The sequence below is a fragment of the Lagenorhynchus albirostris genome, chromosome 4 (genome assembly GCF_949774975.1).
Source record: "Lagenorhynchus albirostris chromosome 4, mLagAlb1.1, whole genome shotgun sequence".
NCBI lineage: Eukaryota > Metazoa > Chordata > Mammalia > Artiodactyla > Delphinidae > Lagenorhynchus > Lagenorhynchus albirostris.
In genome coordinates, this window is record NC_083098.1 from 77,351,505 (window position 1) to 77,371,826 (window position 20,322).

Here is a 20,322-nt window from a genome sequence, read left to right on the forward strand (position 1 = left end):
GCTTTAAAAGAAATAAACAATGAAAATAAACTTACAGAACAAGAAGAAATGAAGAAAGATGAAAAGGATTCAAGAGAAGGCAAGAAACACAGAAGAAAGGCAAAGAACACCCAACATGTGTACAAGAAGAGTCCCCACAAAAAAAGAAAGCAAAAGCAAAAGAACACAATAAAAAAAAAACTATAATTCTAAAGAACTTGCCTAAAATTTTTAAAACTCTGCAATTTCAAATTGAAATAACACACCACATATCTGGGGAAATCAACTCAGAATGACAAACACTAAGACATATTCTAATAAACTATTGAACTTTAAAGGAGAAAAAAACAACCTTTGGACATCCAGATAAAAAGACCAAACGATTGGAATGGAAACAATTCTTTATTCCTGACAAAAATGGAGTCATATATTTAAGATACTCAAGGAAAGAAAATGTGAGCCAAAGATTTCGTATCTAGCTAATGACTTTCAAATATAAAAAGAGCAGACAAGCTGTCATCAACATGCAAAAATTGAGGGAATGGATATTGTTCCCATAACTCCTTAAGGAATCTAACTGAGGATAAGCTTTAAACAAGAAAACTGACTGGTGAGACAATATCAACAGACAGGTAGCAAGCATCAAATATTATTTAAATGTAGGGCTGAGACTAAATGAGGCATATAAAGAAGAGTATATAACAGTTATTTATGGAAAAAGTTTTTTTATTTTTATTGGAGTATAGTTGATTTACAATGTTGTGTTAATTTCAGGTGTACAGCAAAGTGAATCAGCTATACATACACATATAACCACTCTTTTTTTAGATTCTTTTCCGATATAGGCATTACAGAGTATTGAGTAGAGTTCCCTGTGCTATACAGCAGGTTCTTATTAGTCATCTATTTTATATATAGTAGTGAATATATGTCAATCTCCCAATTTATCCCTTCCCCCCCTTATCCCCTAGTAACCTATTTATGGAAAAAGTTTTATAAACTGCTTTTAGTAACCATATTGTATGGTATTACACTAATGTTATCCCCAGAAGATTCTGTGTAAAATGTGGGAGAAAACAAATTATTAAATGATAGTCTATTTCTATGTGTTTCTGAGAGACAGACTTCTCGGAGCAGAATAAAAGAAAGCAAGCTTTAAGTTAAAAGAGGTTAAGTAATTATCCTCAAGCCCTAAATTTGATTAGGAAGTATCAGCATGAACTCATTAAGGCATTCAATCTTAAAAAATATACAAACACAAATCTACACATATATATTTCTAGTAATTGAAAAGAACTAGAAATAATGACCAACTGGATAGTAAACAGCACAACTAAAAACTCAGACTTTGGTTTTGAAATTCCATTTCCTACCAAAAGAAATCAGGATTTTTTTTTTGAGAAATAACTAAATTCAGGTCTGTGGCAGGAAGTGTATAAGATGAGCCTATCTTGTCATACCAGTTATCAAGACGTTATCAAAGACTACCAGGGTTGTGTCAAAAAGACCTGAACACCAACTTGAAGATGCTTCTACCAAAGTTGGGAAAATACTCAGATCGAAACACATTAAAAAATGTTTAAATCTGTAAGTTTATAATGATATATATATACATATATATATATATATATGTATGTGTGTGTGTATGTATATATATGAAAAATATTGGTCACCTTTGGAGGATCCTAGATTGCCAATTTTTTATTTTGTAAACTGGTAAATAAAGGGAAAGAACAAGTATTGAAATAAAACCTCAGTGCTGGTTAACCAAAGAATAAGGTAAAGTTTCTCTTAGGAATGTTAGAATTGAAATAACCCAATTCTGCAATTCCTAATAAAGTAAGGATATAGGCATTATGCATCAATGCCTGCTAATATCATATGAAACAGGCAACGCCAAGAAGTACCACCACCTATATAGCAGTCTTGCCAAAAATAACAACTGAATCTAATTAAGCATGTGGATAACTAACAATTTATAGGAAATACAGAGGAACCTGATAAATGACACCATGGAAAATCCAGTCTGTGTGAACATCTATAGGACAAGTGATTTGGTGGTTTCTTCAAACAACAAGGGGGAGTAAAGAGTTGGAGGAAAACTATAAATTAAGAGAAACTTAAAAAAGACATATATTAAAGAGGCAAAACTGTAATTTCATTACTTGGATGATAAAAATTATACAGAAAAGTAAGGAAGTGATCGCTGTAAAAATCTGGAAGAATGGCTATTCTTGGGAGAGGGGGTCAAGAGAGGATTGTGTTTGGAAGCAGATGGGTATAGAGTATCTGAGGTAGTAAGTTCTAGTCTCCTGATATGAATGGTAGTTACAAGGGGGTCACCTTATAGGAATTCATTAAGCTCTCTATGTATTATATGGTTTTCTGAATTTGTGCTATATTTTAAAATAACAAAGATTAAAAAATAGATTTATAAATTAGAAATCCTTTTAAATTTATTAATCCTTATATTCTTAGATAAATGTACTACAGTTTATGAAAGGACAAGTCAAAAAGTTCTACAATCTCCAGATATGGAGAGAAATGCTTTAATAAGGTTAAAGTATAAACTGAGGAAAACTACAGTATATGAAGAGGTGCACTAAGCTGTAGTTTTACTATTGTAAAAAATGTTTCCTCCTCTAATGGTAGCAGCATTTTGCCTTGTCTATAAACTTGGGAGTTAGGGAGGAATAAAAATATAATGAGGGTTAATTGGAATCAGGTGATCTTTTAAAACCACAGAATGTTAAAGGCTTTTAATATTTTAAAATGCAGTCCTATTTAATCAGGAAAATCAAGGCACAAATTTCAGAGAGGTGGAAATTTTGATCTAAGACTTTCTCAGCAAAGGAAATTGATAGATGTAGTCAAGATTTAACTAAAGAGGAAAAAAGAATCTTAGAAAATCATAAAAGCCTTAGCAAGTCTAAATATAAGTAAAATCTATTCAAGTATCATTACAAAGACAGCATGAAATGATCTAACAGAAATTTGTGTGTTTGGAGGGAGCCCCAAGAACAGCCCCCATGCTCTCTCCTTTCCTTCTCCCAATTGTATGTAACAGTCATGGGAGGGAGAGCAACTCCTTCAATTTTAACTGTATCTAAAAACTGTTTATGGCAGAGGCTGGCTTTGATCACAACTTTTAACAGAAGAAAAAGTAAAGAGGGGCTAGAACAGAGGAAAAAAAGTGAAAAGAATGTAATGCATGTATCTTGTTCATGCTTCAGATTCAATATGTGTTAGTTGATAGAAAAGGGAACACGAAATTTAAAATTTCGGATCCAGGGTAATGACAAAATTCCTGGGTTCATATCAATAAGGCCTCTTATAAATATTGCTTATGTCACCTTAAATATCTCAAAATATAGTGAATTAGAAAATTAAAGCAGTATTAGACAACTACCATCATGAACTCCTCCTTAGTTGTTTCTTTCCTTCTAAATAAAAGTATGTTTGTACATTCAAATTTGTCCTTATCTCTACATTCACTTCTCTAATTAGTCTTCATTTTCTTCCCCTGACTTGTTGAGGTTTCTACCCTGTTTATCTCTACTTGACTGAGTTCCCAGCAACTGGAGATAAATAAAATATATCTTTATCAAAGCAGTTTAAGCAGTCACTTCTACGAAGTCTTAAAAAAACACAATGCGTTCTTTCCCTCAAAGAGAAAAGTGGGCTGAAGAAACACAAAAGCTTTGCAAGAAGAAAACGCAAAGAGGGATGTGTCCAGCCCTTCCTGAGTTAGTGGCATGACTGTGTTCATCAAGAAATGTTTATGAAGTGTTTCTTTGTGCCAGGCAACACAGTTTTACTTCCCTTCCCATATTCAAACTCCAGCTACTACTAAATGCAATTAAAATCAAAGTGACCATTTTTTCAATAGTTAAGGAAACCATCTTCTTCCTCTTCCCATGATTCTGTGAGCCCTTAAAATAAGTAAATCAGCTTTCTAGAAAATGTTATAGGCTCATCCCCAGGAAGAGGAACAACTTATTTATGTGGCAATTTACTATCTAGTCCATGTTTCTCTACTGGATGGGATTAATGTGCAAAGGTACCTATGAAAACGTGGTGTCTGAATCCTGTCTGCTTCACATCCCTACAAGAGCAGAGAATCCCACAGTCCAATGCAGACTCCTCTCTCTCAAAGTCTAGACATGAGGGTAAATTAGAAAATCCATTTTGACCTTGGATCCGAGAGATATTCTCCAGCTCAGCTTTACCAGTAATTAAACTAGTATTTTTAATCCTATCATATATTGTTCCTTTTTCAATTGGTTTAGAACTTATAGTGTAAAATGATCATCACCAAGCCACAGTACTGACCAGAAAATAAGGGAGTCTGGATTAAGATAAATGAGAGATTAAACAAAATGAAACAAAAAGGAACAAAAAAATCAAACATGCACACGCACAAACTTCTCTTTCTTTACCATGTCATCTAGACAGCTAGAGGTACCAGGAATTATGAGACTGGGTTTTCCTGTTATCTTATCACAGAGGGCAGGCAGTTTGGTAGTTCAGAATCACAAAAATAATGTAACCTCCACAGGCGTCCCCCACCCCCACAAAAAAAATCAGCCAGAAGTTATGATCTTCTCGATCTAATAAATAGCAACGTAAAATCTTCAAGTAAAATTTTTAAATTATATAAGCGTACCTAATGCCAAAAAACATTATGAAGCAGCTTATAGAGGCATACAAAAAATAAAATTTATATAAACTTAAAATCCGCTCTTGCCCTGGTATAGATACTACAATCCTTTTATAATCATCTGTTTTCACCTACCTTCTACACCTAGAAGTACTCAAAAGTATCTGGAAATCTCAAAAAAGAGGTTTAAGGTCCTCAAATAATTTAAGAACCGTTTCTAAAATGATCCTTAATAAATCACCTTCAAAAGAGCGTAATCTATTCAGTCTGTTATTATTTCTGACAGTGGCACCAAAACAGACCCCTACTGGAGGCCTATAACCAGCCCCTGACATCCAAAACACAAACATTCCAACATTCTACTTTTCTATTTGACTATTCTCTTTTCTTTGGATTCTAATATCTAAAACTATTTCCTTAAATTATACTTAATCCACCAAATCATTGCTAAAACATCTGCATTAGTGAACTTGCTAAAGTACCTATTTCAGTACTTTTATAACCATATTAACTAAATCATTTTTTCAACAAATCAAATCCCAAGCCTCCTCTTTCCATATAATGTCCTGTTAGTGTTTTATCCTTCTTATATATATCTTTGTTATTTATTGAGTTCTGAAGCTACCAGGAAATCTACATGTCCTGGATAGGGGAAATATTTTTCCTCCTTGCCTATATTTGTTCTGTACCATTTCCTCTGAGGCTTCTATTCATTCTTATTACTGCTGGTCTATCTAATCCCACAGTGTTTCTCCCAATTCTACTTCTTCCTAGCTGTCCATACATCCAATCTCTTGAAACCAACATGATAACTTTGATGTCAACCTTCATATATTTCTTCAGCTGTCAGTTCTTACAAAAGCTACCATTCCATGAATATTCCAAACATCATCAGTTAACAACTCTGCTTTAACGTCAATCAATTTCTAATATGAAAACATGCTTGTTTCATCCTACAGATAAGTAAATCCAAAAACCAAAGACAGAAGAAAAAACATAACATACAGAATGTCTGGCATTTGGTTCATTTTAAAGCATTTATTAGTTTACCTAACAAAGTTAAAACAATAACCTTCAGTTTTAGGTAAGAAAAATGATAAATTCTCTAATATTAAATGCTATATATCACTTATTCCTTTTAGAATTGCAACCCAATACCTACCTCTGTAGAAAATGAGTTTCTTCTGGATTTATCCAAGTAACAGAGAATGAATACACATTATTTTAGTATTAAAAAAAAAAGACTAAAATGTGCCTTTTAGACATCACTGACTCAGTATGCCAAAAGGTAAAAGATTTAACTAACTTGACCATTTGCTGAAATTTAAAACTTAGTAAGAGGCTGTAGTTACCTCTTTTTGTAGATGAAGTTTGAAGCAACTGTTTGGCTTTGAGGGAAGTACGAGGCAAATTTTTCAGCCTTTGCGAAGCTGTTGAAAAATAAGGAACTGTAATATTTGCCTGGAAGGACAAGGTAAAGACTATAGCTTCTGTAAACTTGAATATTTTAATACAAACTTGAAAATTTATCAAGGAACAGATAAGGTGAAACTATGTTAGAATCCTAGAAGCAGAGGAATCTTAAAGTGATGTTTAGTGCATTAAGTTGGAAAAGAAAGGGAATGGAAACCTTAGTGCAAAGTGCATACTTTCCAAAATTATTTCTTATAGATGAGAAAATCTATAATATGTAAACCAATCAAAATATCAAAGAGAAAACAAACCACCAGCAAACATGCTACAGGATGCAAAGAATACAAAGCTAATAAGTGATGAACGCAAGCACACAGTACAGAAAAAAAAATAAACGTAGTACTTGTTCAGCGCAAAAAGCAGACTTTGGCAAAGCAGTTATTGTTAGATGAACTGTCCTAACATGAAATAGTAATCCCCATACTCAAAAAGGAGAAGAAAACTCAGAACCAGGCAGGTCCTCAAGGGAGTAAACAATCTAGTTGCTTTAATATGTTCAACATCATCTTGCCGTAGAATTCAACTAATAGCACTTTAGACTTTGGGTAGCAACATATCTGGACTATGCACACATGCATACGGGGTGGGCAGGGGTGTGTATGTGTTGGGGTTGAGGGATTTGGAAGAGTCAGAGCATCTGGTTTTTAAAGTTATCAATGAGGAGTTCTAAGCTTTCTTTGGAACTCCTAATCTATTAACTGCAGCGAAACTCTCATAACCGGCAATTAAGCAGCAGTTCAGAGCCATCTGGAGTTAAATCTCTTTGGCTCCAATGAACTGATGATTCCCACATGTACCAGTGCAGTCACCTATTTAAGTGGCTCTAAAATGTCATTCTACCCATTTGAAAGTCAGACTTCATATACCTCTAGGATTTATATGCAACGCCCCCAACCCGCCCCCAAAAAGAGATCTCAAACCATAAATCTGGCCAGAGTTTAAACAATCATTGGGTTGATAAATGGATTACTTGATATATCACCAAAAAGAATTAAGGAGAATTTTTCTTTCCCTCTATTGCTTAACCGTATCAATGCTGATAGGATTTTCTCACTAATAGTAAACATTTTTAAAAAGTACCAAATGCATTTGATTTCAATTTCTGTAACACTTACTACAACACATTACTGCTGCTAAACAATATTGTATGCCAGTTTAAGTTAAATATATTGCCAGGCAGACAAGCAAAAAATTCTCCAAACCTAAAAAACACCAATTTTATAATGCATTACCTCATATCTATCCCACAGAAATATAGGATGCTATCGTCATTGAATATTCTTCATTTACATATTTATTCATACATGCTTTCAACCATTCATATTTTCATTCATTCACTCATTCATTCATTCCTGCTTTCTTTCATTCTTTCAAGTAATTATCTACTTTATTAGAGGCACTGTTTTAGGAACAATGGATTCAGTATCCAGCTAGATAGACAAAGTTCCTACTTTCATGTAACTAAGATTTTAGGGAAGGGGAAACAATAAACAAAGAGTAAAATATATGGCCTGCAAGATGGTGATAGCTGCTAAGGAGAATATTAAGTAGGAAAGGGGGACAAGAAGTAGGAAATTTAAGTTGCAATTACAAATAGAGTCATCAGGAAATATCTCCCTGAGATGACATTTGCCCAAAGATCTGAAGGAAGAGAGGAAGTGAGCCATACAGATATCAGGGGAATGCATTCGATATGGAAGGAAAAGCAGCAGTAAGGACCTGAGGTAGGAGTGTGCCTGCTATATTTGAAGAACAGAAGTAGGCCATGGTGATTGGAGTGGAGTAAATGAGGGCAAAAGGTAACCAACTGTACATACACTGGCAATCCACAGTATCTATTAACTATTATAATTTTTTAAACGAGGGTTTAACATATCACCTCTAATCAACTGTCCTGGAAAGATCTTATTTAAATTAATAGCTACAATAACTCCAATGGACCTTATTTATCCCTCAAGTTTCATGGGTGATGCCACAAGAACAGCATCTACAGACAAGTGAAAACTGTCCAACAATAAGTCAAAGAATCAGATAGGATCCTGTTTATAGCAAATAGGATCAGGCAGTATACTCTAAATTTGCCTGATACAGATGGAATGAAATGAATGATCTTCATGAGATACCACAAAGTCACATAATGTTACTCAAATAAGAACAAAAACTAAATTTTAATCTGAATTATCAATCGTAATTTGATCTGTTTTCTAATGACGAAACCACTTTTTATTTATTTTGTCCGCACAGCTTGCGGGATCTTAGTTCCCCAACCGGGATCAAACCCATGCCCAGGCAGTGAAAGTGTCAAGTCCTAACCACTGGACCGCCAGAGAAGTCCCCAAAATCACTTTTTAAAGATAAATTATAGTAGTTAAACTGAAAGTCTCCAAATCCTTCTAGAACTTTAATCCATTCTCCACATTGCTACCAGACTGAGTTTCTTAAGAAGTAACCCTGATTAAAAGCCTATGATGGCTCGCCATGCTTATAAGATGAAATCTAAACTCCTTAATATGAAATTTATTTGATTCATTTATTTTTTTGGCTGCACCGCGCGGCTCGTGGGATCTTAGTTCCCTGACCAGGGATCGAACCCTCACCCTCGGCAATGAAAGCGTGCAGTCTTAACCACTGGACCGCCGGGGAATTCCCAACATGATATTTAAAAGCTCCCACAATCTAACCCCTACCTACATCTCTCGTCCTTGGTCACTGCACCAACTAACCATCCTGTGACCCACACTTTAGTCAAACAAAACCACTATAATCAGGGTGCCATTCTTAAGACTTCATTACTGGTCCCACTGTTTGGAAAACTTATACTTCCTTTCCTCGTGTGACAACTCCTCCAGAGTTGGCTGAGACATCTTTCAATACCTTTCCTGAAAACCTCTTCATACCTGCTGTGTAATGCCTCTCCTGTTCCCACATCACTTCCTGCCTATCACTTCCTCTTTTGGAGGGCATGAGCTGTCTCTTTCACATTTATATTCCCAGTGCTTGGAACATATACACCCAATAAATATCTGTTGAAAAATTAAGAAACACATAAGTGACTGAGTACTGGATAAAATCCAGAGATTCAAACTAAATATTCGAGATCCTCCACAGCTGAGGTCCAATTGAGTGGTTCTCAAACTTAAATATGCCAGAGTCAGCTAAGACACTTCTAAAAAATAGATTCTGGGTCCCCATCCCAGATGTATTCAATCAACATTTCCAGAAGTAAAGGTCAGAAAAACTACATTTATAAAATCTCTTCGTGATAACTGACAACATCATTACACTACTTATCCTTAAACAGGAGTTCTACAAGTATCTCACTCATTTGTACATTAGCCAATTACACAGATTTATCATGACTTATTTATTTCAATTTATATTTCATAATTATATAAAATTTGAGTGTAATCTTTTAGTGTTTTGGTCACAAGTGAAATCTGGATGAGAATTCCTTCCCCATGAGCCTAAGTGCAGTCTGGCCTATGTATAAGCTGACAACTGCCCTGGACACTTCCTCTTCAGTGAGAGGTCCAGAGTACAATACTGATCCTATACATCTCTTCTTTGGGAGTATACTCTGTATCCTATTCAAATATATTCTTCCATTTAGTTAAATGTAAGCAAGCAAGTGGATAAATATTACAATGACTTATTTTACTCTTGTGGTAATTCACAAAGTATTTATAGTTCAGTCTCAAATCATGCTCCAGTAGTCATCCAAGAATATTTTCCAAGATGCCTCCTCATTTGAAATTAGGTCAGCATGATGTAATCCAAACAATGATTGGGAGGAAATCAGGAGACTCATGGAGGAGTTGAGAAGAGGGAGTAATTTGGCTTGGTTTTGCCACTTTTCTAGTTACTTGACATTGTACATATAATTTATATGGATCTTTCTCCCTCTCTATAAAAATGAAGAATGAGATGTTGTGAGGTTCAAATGGGACAATACATGTGAAAGTAAACTCATACTACTTTTTATAAAACCAGCAGATTGCCTTGGGTTTTTCTCTCTTCTCTTATTTCTGAACCAGTAATTCCTATATTTTTCTGAAAATTAAACTTTCTATTAAACCTGTGCTCCAGTGGTCTTAGAAAGCAAGCACTAGTCTTTTGAAAAACTGTCGATGAGAAACATTCCTTCCTTTAACTGGAGAATCTGAGAAAATTACATGTATCCATGACCTCTGCAATGCTCTGGTTTTCTTAAACTTTTTAAGTTACTCATATTTTCCAAATATAAAAGTCAAGAATTGGTAATAGCTATCAAAATGAAAATATATTAGAACTCTCATAATATTCATATTTGAATGCCAACATCCACAATAATGCAGCCATAGCAAATAAGCATATAAAAATAGTGATTGGCATAGTAACAAGGCAAAAGAAGTGGTCCCTTAGGTGGAAATAAAGCAACCTTGCAAAGTTAGGTTCATGCAGACCAGCAAGTAAGAACCAAAGCTTTACCACTTAAGAGCTGGAAAAATACTTGTAAGAAAATAAAATGCAGCAAATATATAAACTTGGTTTATATAAAATATTTAAAATGCTAATTCATATATAAAACTTGCCATTGTAATATCTGTACATAATTATATATCAAAATAAAAAGGCTATTATGAAAACAGTACACCTATATACACACACTAGTTAAAACACACATATATATTATGTATCAAAGATATATGTAAAATTTTCAGAAAAATAGGTAACACTTTATTTTGCTTTATAATATATTAACTTTAAACAAAACGTTTTAAATTTTTTTTTCTTTTTTTTGGGCCGTGCCGCACGGCTTCTGTTATCTTAGTTCCCCAAGCAGGGACTGAACCTGGGGCCACGGCAGTGAAAGCCCAAGTCCTAATTACTGGACCTCCAAGGAACTCTCAAGTTTTAAATATTTTTATAAAATAAACTTTATTAATTTTAACCTGCCAATATTCTGGATTTACTACTTTCCAAATACGTTTTTGTGAGTAGTGTGATTCTATACTAAAATAAATATTTGTGACATTTTCATCATAAATAAACTTCACTACAGCTACATATATAAAAATAAACAAGTATATGCAATTTTTAAAATAGGATGGTACCTTACTTTTTCTTCTGCCTATACATTATTCAAATATTGAAATACGACTATGAAACAGTATACATATATCCCACTTAAAAGTAAATTAGTGATTAGAATCTCATTATGTTTCTTTATGTATTTTCCTTAATAATCCACTTCTGGGGAAAAAGAAAAAAATAATTTACCTACAGGAAAAAAAAATTCTAGGGAATCAGCAGTTGATTATACAATGGTAATTCTACCACTAGAGAAGGTGAGTAGTTATCATAAAGTTTAAGATATGGTCAATATATTCTTTTTTTATTAACATTTTTATCCTAGGTTCTCAATCTTTTATTGTTCCTTCTCTTTTTGTAAAGAGTTATTTTTCATTTCCATACAGCTTTAAGATGCTAGAATAGTTTAAATAAACAAACAGCATGTATGAGGGCATGAGGGAACAAATCTGAGTAAAGATTTGGTACTGACAATAATGGAATGAGGTAAAAAGGATATAGATATAGCTGGTTTCATCAAAGAGCTGGGAAGATGTCTGAAAATATGTCATGGAAAGATTTGAGAAATTCAGAATTTAACAATTTCAAACTAAGTATTAAAGCACCTCTGAAAGCCAAGTGAAAATGGTGTTTTGGATTATCTGTGCATAGACTGTAAAAGTGTAGCTTACAATATACATGAGTTTTGTTACTTAATATTCTTAACGATATAAAAGTTTCTTTCCTGTTTTATTAACACTGTGGATTGCTCTTCCCAAGAGGGAAGAAAACCCCAGAAACAGGATATTATTAAATCAAATTAACTTAATTTGCAGGTTTAAAGGCGCAAAACCTATCACTCACCACTTCAGCAATAACTTAGAGTTCAAACTGTATCTTTACTTTCATTTTTTAAATTTTGTGAATCTCTATTTTCTACACCATTTATGAGTACCACATGAGTACCATAACGGCACTCTTAAACACACAGTTCACATGGTCTGTGTGTTTAAAATTTAATGTGATATAAAAACATGTTTTTGCACACCTCCATCTAAAACAATGAGGTACCCAAATCTCTAGGTATCAGTTTTCTACAACGCCTTAAATTTTAGAGTTTATCTTAGAAAAAAAAAGAAATAATATTTCTGGATAATTTTTATGTCTTAGTACTAAACCACTGATGTGACAAATCTCTCTAAATGGGCTTTGGCTTTCAATCAGGATCAACATGGGTCTGAATCCTAACTTGCTACTTATAAGCTGTATGGTATGATCATAGATAACTTATGTAACCTTTCAAAGCTTCAATTTCCTAATATGTAAAATGTGTTAGTAATTGAACCTACTTCATAGAATTGTTCAGAGGATTAAACAGAATTATGAATGTTTGGTACCGTACAATGTGAGTTCTATAATAAAAATAATATTATATGCAATTTGTAAATAGGGAAAATTTATCAATATATCACAAAAGTCATTTTGGTTCAAATGTATTTTTTTCTGGACTGGATTTTTGAGCCACCAAGTAACAGCAGCTTAATACAAACTACACAAAGTCAGCTAAACACAATAGAGCCAAGGAAGAGTGCAAGGGGATTTAAAAAGAGTTGAATGCTTTCAAAGTTGTGTTACTCAATACACAAGTTATAAATGGACAGTCAATAACCTCATGTCTGTATCACTTCTTTGTCACAGCTTTGAGGAAATGAAGGAACACATCACAGTGACCACTTCAACCACTGACAGTAAACATGCTACAAAGGAACTGAATGAATCAAACTACAAAACTGATGTGAACTGTGGGATTGAAGGCATGCATATTGAGCATTTCTAAGATTGTAGAAATAACTCTGATAGTTGTTTAAAACTGGTTTGACTGCATGCTCATATCTACCCTACTTAATACGCAATACTTTTTGGAAAGTATTCAATTCTGTTTTAGTCTCTCTGTAAAGTACAGAGTGCCATCTACTCCCACATCACTTCTTAGCTCAGTTTGGCCACTTTGTCTTAGAAGTTCCTTCTGCATGATTATCTGATCTTTGTTTATGGTGCATATGTCTCCTTAATTCAACGGTCTCAACGTTCCTTTCCATCAGGTTACCTTCAACTTTTTTTAAAAATGAAATTCTACATTTGCTGGAGTATTTATTTTATTTATTAAGAATTTAACATGCCTTTAATTGTGCTATTATTTTCATGGGATCATTATTGTTTTTATTAATGTTCTAGTAAGAAAGCTCCTTGGGTTTTAAGTGGTCTGCTTCAGGACTATTTCCCCCCAAAATCCTGTCATTTTTAATGTGCAGTATTGCAGAATATAAGATTTTTAAGGCATATATATTTATACATTAAACAGCTAGAACATGCTTATTTTAGAATTCTAGAGAGACCACAGTTTCATACAGATTTAAGTATTGATACAATTTGGTATTTCATAGGGACAAATTTTAAATTTTAATATAGCTATGATCATCTTATAGCAATTGATAATCACTACATTTTACTATAGTTTAATACAGCTATTCAGCACAAAATTAAAATCTACAATTTTCATTTATCTTTAAATAACTGATACATAAAAGATACTTACTGGCTGAAGCCTGAGGTTGCATGCGAGGTATTCCTCCATTTGGCACTTGAAAATTTGAGTCACTTCTGCTGCTTTTCACTGAGTCAACTTGTGTACTGGATGTTCGGGATAGGTTTGGAAGACTGCGTCTTAGTTTTTCTATGACAACAGAAATTTAATTAAAAGAAAAAATCAAAACATTCTTTCCGATGAAGAAAATTAAAATGTTAATTAACATTCAAAAATCAAATTCTTGGGCCTCTCTGTAGTGCAGTGGTTAAGAATTCACCTGCCAATGCAGGGAACACAGGTTTGAGCCCTGGTCTGGGAAGATCCCACATGCCATGGAGCAACTAAGCCTGTGCCCCACAACTACTGAGCCTGTGCTCTAGAGCCTGCAAGACACAACTACTGAGCCCATGCACCTAGAGCCCGTGCTCTGCAACAAGAGAAGCCACCGCAATGAGAAGCCTGAGTAGCGCAACGAAGAGTAGCCCCTGCTTGCCGCAACTAGAGAAAGCCCGCCTACAGCAACAAAGACCCAACACAGCCAAAAATAAAAATTAAATAAAATAAATAAATTAAAAAAAAATAAAATTCTTTATTTAAGTGTTATGCATATTTTAGAAGAGCTAACAGGAAGTACACATCTTATAAAAATAAACAATACAGTTTCTATAAATGGGTAGAACTGTTAAAAAGAACCATAAATTACTTAAATCAAAATCTATACACAGGGACTTCCTTGGTGGCTCAGTGGTTAAGAATCCTCCTGCCAATGCAGGAGACATGGGTTTGATTCCCTGTTCCGGGAAGATACCACATGCCACAGAGCAACTAAGCCCGTGCGCCACAACTACTGAGTCTGTGCTCTAGAGCCCTCAAGCCACAACTACTGAGCCCATATGCTGCAAGTACTGAGGCCCGCGTGCCTAGATCCCATGCTCCGCAACAAGAGAAGCCACCACAATGAGGAGCACGCACACTGCAATGAAGAGCAGCCCCCGCTCGCCACAACTAGAGAAAGCCTGCGCGGAGCAACAAAGATCCAATGCAGCCAAAAATAAATTAAAAAAAAAAATCTATACACAGATCACTTCATGAGTATAACAAAGCAAAACTAACATAATCAAGCAAAATTAAATTCACTTCTTCCTTTATTTTTGCATTGACTCAGTATTTTTTAAATAAATTTATTTTATTACATTTATTTTTGGCTGCGTTGGGTCTTTGCTGCTGCGCGTGGGCTTTTTCTAGTTGCGGCAAGTGGGGGCTACTCTTCCTTGCGGTGCACAGGCTTCTCATTGTGGTGGCTCCTCCTGTGATGGAGCATGGGCCCTAGGCTCGTGGGCTTCAGTAGCTGTGGCTCGCAGGCTCAGTAGTTGTGGCTCGGGGACTCTAGAGCACAGGCTCAGTAGTTGTGGCGCACGGGCTTAGTTGCTCCATGGCATGTGGGATCTTCCCAGACCAGGGCGCAAACCCACGTCCCCTCCATTGGCAGGCGGATTCTTAACCACTGTGCCACCAGGGAAGTCCCTGACTCAGTATTAATAAAACAATAAACTGTCTAAATTGTTGATCTACTTTCTAAAATACAGAACCTTGGTAAAAACTGTTACTTTCATACTGGAATATGAAGGACAAATTTTTTTTTTTTTTTTTTTTTGCGGTACGCGGGTCTCTCACTGTTGTGGCCTCTCCCGTTGCGGAGCACAGGCTCCGGACGCGCAGGCTCAGCGGCCATGGCTCAACGGGCCCAGCCGCTCCGCGGCACGTGGGATCTTTCCAGACCGCGGCACGAACCCACGTCCCCTGCATCAGCAGCATCGGCAGGCGGACTCTCAACCACTGGGCCACCAGGGAAGCCCTGAAGGACAAAGTTTTTCCAGACATTATAGTTACCTTCATTTTTAACACTGGTTGTCTGTAAATCTGTGGGATGGCCTTGAAGGGAAAGGCGAGGTTGCTGTAAGCGGCTAATCATAGGCTGTGGGGACACTCTACTATATTCTATTCCCCGAGCAGGAGATCGAGAACGAGGTGAATTTCGGGGTGACTGCTTAGGTGATGGTCGAGGTGAATTGCGTGGTGATGGTGAAAACCTGTTAACAGCAGGGTATACTGCATGATGCATATTGTCATCTTCATCATCTAAACTTTGTGCATCAAGTTCCTGATCACTAAAAGTACCCCGTCTTGTAGAATTGCAAGATGAACCGGAACTGCGCCGAGACGCGGTGGCTGCATATTCTTGCCGGAGACCTGACAATAATGAATGTGTTATTTTATTTCTTTAGTTTTATTTTTAAACATTTAAATATTTTTTAAGGTTTAAAAGCAAAAGATTATCATTGAGAAATTCAAATAGGGTATAACGTGTAAAGGAAAACTCCCTTTCACTTGATTCACCTTAGACTTTCCCACACATAAGGATGCATATACCACATCTAAAAGGCTATTTTTAAATTAAATGAAATTCATAAATTTTTGCCCAATTTCAACATTTCTTCTTGAATCTGAAATCTATATTAAAAATAGAACAATAAATTTAAAAATATTTCTACTCCAAAAGACAGTAATCCAAATTTGAGATTAACGTTAAAGGAATACTGAAGGAAAACAATTACTGCCCAACCAGTGTAAAGAATACATCAGTGAGTAAATATACTCCCTGGATACTGAATCCTTGCATTAATCTTACTCAAGAAGATGATGAAGGAAACTTCTATCCCACTCTTAGGAATTCAATACTTGGACACAAACATAATTTCAGTTGTTTCATAACCTAAGAGACTTCAATAAAACAAGATAAATTCTAAGCCATCAAGTAAGAATTTTCAAAGGAGTCCCTTAATTATATTGATACCTCCAGAAATACCCAAGCAACCTTAGGAGCCCTTCAAATAGTATAAAACCTTCTAGAATAAAAACAAATGCTGATAGATATTCAACGAGAAAAAAAATTACAATTGAAAAAATGTATGGAATTTAGATAACATTTTGAGGAAGTCCTGCTAATTATTGGCAGTTTAGCCCAAAAGATCTGTTCTAGAGAATTATCAAACTTTTAAGTTATATATTCATTCACAGAAAGTGATATCAACATGGTTCCCCAAAGTAGTGGATGAGAATCACACCAAGGTACCTGTAAAACTAGATTCCTAGGGCCCGTCTAGCCCTTTGGTCAGGTTTGGGGACCACTGTAGTAACCAACAAATTACTTAGTGTCATGTTATAGCAAACATGGCACTAAAGTCACCTAGCAAAAGATGACAGACCAGTGAGAAGAGCGGTGTTTTAAAAAAGAAAAATCCAGATCCCAATGCAGGTTCTCCATTAACAAGGGGGTCTTAGGGAAGTCACAACCACTATGGGATTGTGTGTTTCTCATTTTAAAAATGAGGGAGCTTAACCAGGCAAACGCCCAAATCTGTTACTCTTCATTTTTGTTACCAAAGAATGGGAGAAACAATGTTGTAAAAAGGAAAATCATTCTCTCTTAAAAAAAAAAAAAAAAAAAAAAAAAAAGCTGGTGTTTTCAAGGAGGAATCATACACATTTTCAGCATTTTTGGTTTTATTTTTTAAAAAATTCACCAGGAAAAGAAATATTTGTGCGTGTGAATAGCTTAGAAAGGATTTTTCAAGTAAGACTAAAATTTCTATTATGCATTACCAACACACAATATGAAAACTACAGCAAATAGCTGGTTGAATTTCTAACAAAATACTGCAGTCTAAAAAGTCAGGATTCAAAGAAGAAATGAGTGAGTTTATTCTAACTGGTAGTTACACAGCATTCTTTATTCTTTTTTCACATCCATGATAATAAGTAACCCCTCACTAGCTGACAATACCATACTCCCAGTGAGGAGTTACATACACAAAGTTACAGAAGAAAAGGGTAAAATGTTATTAGTTTCTAGGGCTAAAGATAGATAAAACAAGCACCAAAGCTTTCTATCTTTCTAAGGGAAGATGTGTGAAAATGAGACAAGAATTAGCAGAGTGAGAAACATTGCAGTTTCTTAATAAATGTTATAGCTTGATAAAACTTACTACATATTTACATAAAAGAAAGGACCTAAACAGAAAAATTTTGAACTAAACTATAGCATTGCTCCATTACCTCAGCCAACTGTCAAGACTCTGAAATCTGTGTTTCAAGGATCTTTTCATTATGAAGATTAGAGAGACTGCTTCCTTCACAGTTAAGCCTATGGCATCATACAATAAAATATACAGGCAAGAATAATACTATCACCAACATCTTACATTCAGATGAGAGGGCACTAATGAGCCCTTGAAATAGTATGAAAAATTTTGTGCGTATGCATATTTTGGGAATGACAGGGGACAACACTTTTATCAGATTCTCAAAGGTATATGTGACCTAAAAAGTTGCAAGGACCACTTTGCAAAGCAACATCACATTTAACTTAATGTCACAATCCCGATTTTCCCATGAAGGTCTTTTTTACAGACTACACCAAACATTCTAAGAAAGAAAATTTGCCCCCAAGGAGAAAAAAAATGATTTGGGGGATGTGAAAAAAAATCTTCGATATCATAATAGTTTGTGGCCCTTACAGTACAAAAAGAGATATACAGTATATCAACGGTATTAAAATTTAACGGGAGTGGGGGTGGGTAAAAAGGGGGAAAATGTCTAAATCGGCTCCTTGGGGAGGCAATAATGAAAGAACAGTTGAGAAACTCTGGTCTACACTAAGAAAACACAGAGCAGCCGAGTAATAACTACAGAGTTACAGTGTAGAGTAACATGCAGGGTATGATTACCAGTCACAGAAGCAGAGCATAGCCTGTTTTTCTTTGCTCCTCACACAGCAAACTGCTCTACATACTATGGATTCTAAAAACAAGTTAATGAACAAACCAGTCCACTTGTTGAAAAAGCCTCTGAAATTTCAACATTTCTATTCTTAATACGTTATTATTCCACAACACTTTGACATATTTAATAACAACAACAAAATTGTACAGTAATGAAAGACCACAACTTTAACAATTAAAATACTTACTTTCTTCCTGCATCCGAGCTAGAATCTGCACATCAGTTACATCATTTAGCTTATAATTGGATCCAATTGAATCTTCATCTAATTCTGAAGCACTTAATTCACTGTCTATAGAGGATTGAGGACTGAGTGGAGGATTTCTGTCTGACGAACTTTTCAAATTACCTTAAAAAAGAAAATGATTCAAACTTCAGTGAAACAAAAGTTGAATAAACATCTGTTGCAATTAACTTGATATTATATCTTTGGATTCAGTTCATTGTTATTCTGCCTTTTCTGTTTATAAAATTCCCAAATGTTAAAATTAAAAATTGTCCTGATTAAGTATAAAGAGGGCTACAGAGACTCCTTCATAGATAATGACAAATACAAAACACATTTTCTTATAGCTATAACTTATCTATATTCTTATGAAACAATTAAGTTTTCAAAACAGTACCTGGCAAGTAATTAATGTTCAATAATACATGCTATAGGATTTCAACTTTTACAAGGTAGCCAATGAAACTACTCTATAAATAGATGAATTTAAGATGTGTTTTCTCCTCCCAAATTCAGTCGCTAGCAAATACCACCATCGTTTCCCTTGAATAAAGCACCTACTTTTCCTAAACAAGAAAGCTATAATTTGAGGAAAATCAGGACTCCTTAGAGACTTAGGAACAAACCAAAAAAAGAACACTACACTCATTTCTCCTACATTATGCCATGTTTACAAAATTCCTTCCCTAAACTAGTAATGGGGATCCAAGGAGTTCTCTGAAGTTAACTAGTGAAGCACAAAGATGGGATGAAGAAAATGACTGGATGAAAAAACTCATTTTATCACTAAACCAAAAGGGGGATAGAAGACAGGTCAGAGGAATAAAGCATATACATATCCAAAAGACTCTAATTTGTTCCTAAGGAAATGCTTTCATCAGATCATCAACTTCTAATGAAGAATTTTAAAAATCCCAGGACTGTCACTAATATTTCTAATACAGATTTATTTGAAACTTGTTTTCCAGAATTCTTCACCATAAGAGCCAGCTCCAACACGAATGGCACATAAAAAGAGCAAGAAGAATACGAAACAGTTTATGTTGTCAAGAAGAGCATAGTGCACATAATAGGAAAAGTACTATAAGGTCAGTCTCAAATAGTGCCTGAATAAAATTCTCTATATTAAACAAATACAACCTTTTTAGTACAACAGTCATGGGTGAAATAAGTAGCAAGTAACAACCTACGTACAGAACAAACTTCAGGGTCAATAAGTGATGAGACTAGGGAGTATACAAGTCAAAAGTTTGAGGTGGTTAATAATACTTTAATTTTTAAGGAAGCTATGATAATTAATCATACCAATAGCAGTAATAAGAGTAACTGAATGGTGAAATCTAAAGAACAGTAAGCTACAGAATAACAGTCTCAGTCACAGAACCACAGCAGAACATTCTTCCCCCAATTATAGCAATCTATCCCTCTCCCATATCATTTAGAGCTCTAAACACTCTCTTGGCACATTCATATACAGCCTTGTACTATTATTTAACTACAATATCA

The 20,322-nt window shown here is 34.9% G+C and overlaps 1 protein-coding gene across 2 annotated transcripts in view; it reads right to left on the reverse strand.

Annotated features, from left to right (window-relative positions):
* Positions 1 to 20,322, reverse strand: part of SLAIN2 (SLAIN motif family member 2) — a 79,151-nt gene that overhangs the window by 18,118 nt on the left and 40,711 nt on the right. For both annotated transcript variants that reach the window (XM_060148219.1, XM_060148218.1), the window contains 4 exons: positions 18,778 to 18,939; positions 15,639 to 15,998; positions 13,758 to 13,895; positions 5,992 to 6,069 (listed from right to left, as the gene is read on the reverse strand). In XM_060148219.1, the coding sequence (XP_060004202.1) occupies positions 5,992 to 6,069; positions 13,758 to 13,895; positions 15,639 to 15,998; positions 18,778 to 18,939 (738 nt within the window). The remainder of the gene's footprint in view (positions 1 to 5,991; positions 6,070 to 13,757; positions 13,896 to 15,638; positions 15,999 to 18,777; positions 18,940 to 20,322) is intronic.